Source organism: Theobroma umbraticum, unplaced genomic scaffold (assembly GCF_002168275.2).
Source record: "Theobroma umbraticum cultivar Fairchild unplaced genomic scaffold, ASM216827v3 scaffold_95.0, whole genome shotgun sequence".
Taxonomy (NCBI): domain Eukaryota; kingdom Viridiplantae; phylum Streptophyta; class Magnoliopsida; order Malvales; family Malvaceae; genus Theobroma; species Theobroma umbraticum.
This window is the reverse complement of record NW_018397257.1, coordinates 5,933,768-5,936,516: the sequence shown is the minus strand read 5'-3', so window position 1 is coordinate 5,936,516 and position 2,749 is coordinate 5,933,768. Positions and strand designations below refer to the sequence as shown.

The window sequence follows — 2,749 nt, the reverse complement described above, 5'->3', positions numbered from 1 at the left end:
ACAAAAAAAAAAAAAACAAATGAATCAATTAGTTAAACGGATTATCACTCAGGGTCTGCAACTGTTTTGAGCATGAAGGAATGAACAAATCAGCATTAAACTTAGTATCCATCCCGTGAACAAAGTTTACATGAATGAGTTGAAGGGGCCCTAGTGTTACTTAGTAAACATTGAAACCTCAAACAACCTATAACATGAAAAACAAGAAGGTTTCATTCATTCAATCTCCAGTCCTTGAACAAGCTAATGTTGCATATGAAACATGTTTTTTTCCTAACATACAAATAACTTCCTTTTCATTTTATCCTCTTTTATATTACCACAAATAGAACTTAAAAACACCCATTTCAACTAAACTCACTCAAATTCTATGATATCATGCTCTTCCATATACCTTTCAAGGAAAATCACAAGCCTAGATACTTCTTGTTCATAGGGCATGATCGTTATATTTGTATAATCATGAAGACAATACTCAGAAAGAATCAAATCATATGATTCCCAGCTGCAGAATACAAGCAAAAGAGCACGGCAATGGACTATTATTAGGTAGGAAGTCCATCAACGTCTTAAGTTCAATACAAGTGTTCTATGCAGACAACTAAAATCTTTAACCAATTTCCATGCCCCAAATATCCTGATGTCATTTCTGAACATTGATCATCGCAACAGACATTATATCAATATGTCGTTTTAGTCAAGCAAGTGTGTGTGCCGACATTGGTGTATGTGCTTTACATTTTTATATTATAGAAAGGGGGTGACAACGAACCTTGTAATCATACAGATCACTGCCTGCATAACCACTGCTTTCACTTAATTTCCCACTGAGAACACGTTCAGGATCATCATCTGTGTCTGGATCAGCTTCATTTTCTGCATCATGGTAACCATTGTCTTTCATATCTGGATTTTCATCATCAGTCGAATCTTCACTAACACTATTTTCAACCCGAGAGTCAGCTGAAATAGAACATCTTTGTAGATTTTCATCCTGAAAAAACAAAAGCAATCACCACAAATAGCACTATACTAAAGAAGACCACAAGCATGGGGCTCTGATAATGCAAAGGTTAACAATATTTTAAAACTAGAATTATGAGACAGAAAAGGTCAACAATCATTAGAAATATTACAAGGAACAAGTTTTCATAATTAGTGACAGCATGAACAATTCAAGTTTGCAATTGCTCAACAGTAAGGCATAAAATAACATTGTCATCACACCCATAGCTGATTGCAGAATTCATTCAAGTCAGTAGAGCTCTAAATGAGTTTATGCTTAATTATTACTTATAGATAAATGGTTATAAATGGTAGGGCATAATTTCAAGGATCTAAGTTTATGTAACTTACTTTTCATGATATATCATTTCAATACAAACTTGGGTATGAATATTCTAAAAGAAGTTTAAAAAAGGAAAAAAGAAAAAAGTAAAAAACCCCCAGACTCAGGGTTTATCATGACGCATAAAAAATCATAGAGAAAGCATTTGCATCGAAATGCCATATCAAACAACAATGAACTTGGGAGCATCTTACATCAAAAATATTCTCATACTCCTCCAGAAGAGTTGTAATGATGGCTTGAGCATTATTAGCAGCATTCGCAGCAGCAAGAAGCTGGGCAGAATTATCACCATTAACATCAAAGTCATCCTCCAACTCACATTCACCAGCTAATAGGGGGCGTAAAAGCAAGGGTGCCATGCAAGCAGCTACAGCAGATGGGGTCATTCGATTCTCATGAGCATGGGACGAAATTGTATGCATCATCTTCAGAATCCTGCAAAAGGTGATGCATATTAAGTTATACAAATCAATAACTATTTACAAGAATTTCAAGGATGTTCACCTATGAAATAGACAGATTTGAAGTATGTTTAAGAGACAACACTTACAGAAGCAAATTGTTATGAAAAGCCATTTTGTCAATTCAAAGCTACACACATATAGAAGTGTTTGTGGATCAAGTAGCTTTCTCTCTACTTTCTGTAGTCTAAACACTAGATATTGGTAGGAACCCTTCCCACAAATGTCATCCTCACATAGGGCACAACCAAGTGAGATAACTAAATGGCAGATCCCATACCTTCTTAGCAATGAATCACAGTTCAGCATCTACTTTTGTGTCAAAGCATAGGGCTAAGTAGATCAAACAGGCAGCAAAATCATATTTTCAGCATAAATGTATCATGTCAACAAGATATCTGCTACTAATGCAGTAATTTAGTTATTAAATAAAAATATAATAGAAACAAGTACTTATTGAATGAAATGCATAGGTTTAAAAACATTAAGAACTCAATCATAAAAGTCACAGCAACACCACAAGTGACAATAGATGCAAATAGGGGAAAAAAGTTCAAACATATCATGTTAGAAAGTGATGGGGACATTACCTTTGTAACAGACGCCGGTTTGGTTCAGGAAATGTCTCTAATATCGCAGAGCGCATTGCACTGATTCGCGCTTCCTTCCGATCAATTTCTTATATGCAACAAAAACATAAAACAACAGTATTAACTTTTACAGACACATGGACCAATCATTTCACTAAAATGAAAAATAATTTTTGAAATAAAAAGGAAAGAAAGAAAACTTGTAAAACAATTAAAAAGAAACAAAAAGAGTTAAAAGAACAGTTGGGACAGAACTCATGGTTCTGACACCAAAATCTTAACATAATCAAGATGATAAATTATACATTGTACCCATTGCACTTGTCCCCCCCACCCAAAAAAAAAAA

General features: G+C 34.4%; 1 protein-coding gene across 2 annotated transcripts in view; it reads right to left on the bottom strand.

Annotated features, from left to right (window-relative positions):
• Positions 1-2,749, bottom strand: part of LOC110411813 (Rho GTPase activation protein (RhoGAP) with PH domain-containing protein) — a 25,801-nt gene that overhangs the window by 14,471 nt on the left and 8,581 nt on the right. For both annotated transcript variants that reach the window (XM_021422141.2, XM_089782855.1), the window contains exons 11-13: positions 2,403-2,490; positions 1,543-1,786; positions 769-994 (exon numbers count right to left, since the gene is read on the bottom strand). In XM_021422141.2, the coding sequence (XP_021277816.1) occupies positions 769-994; positions 1,543-1,786; positions 2,403-2,490 (558 nt within the window). The remainder of the gene's footprint in view (positions 1-768; positions 995-1,542; positions 1,787-2,402; positions 2,491-2,749) is intronic.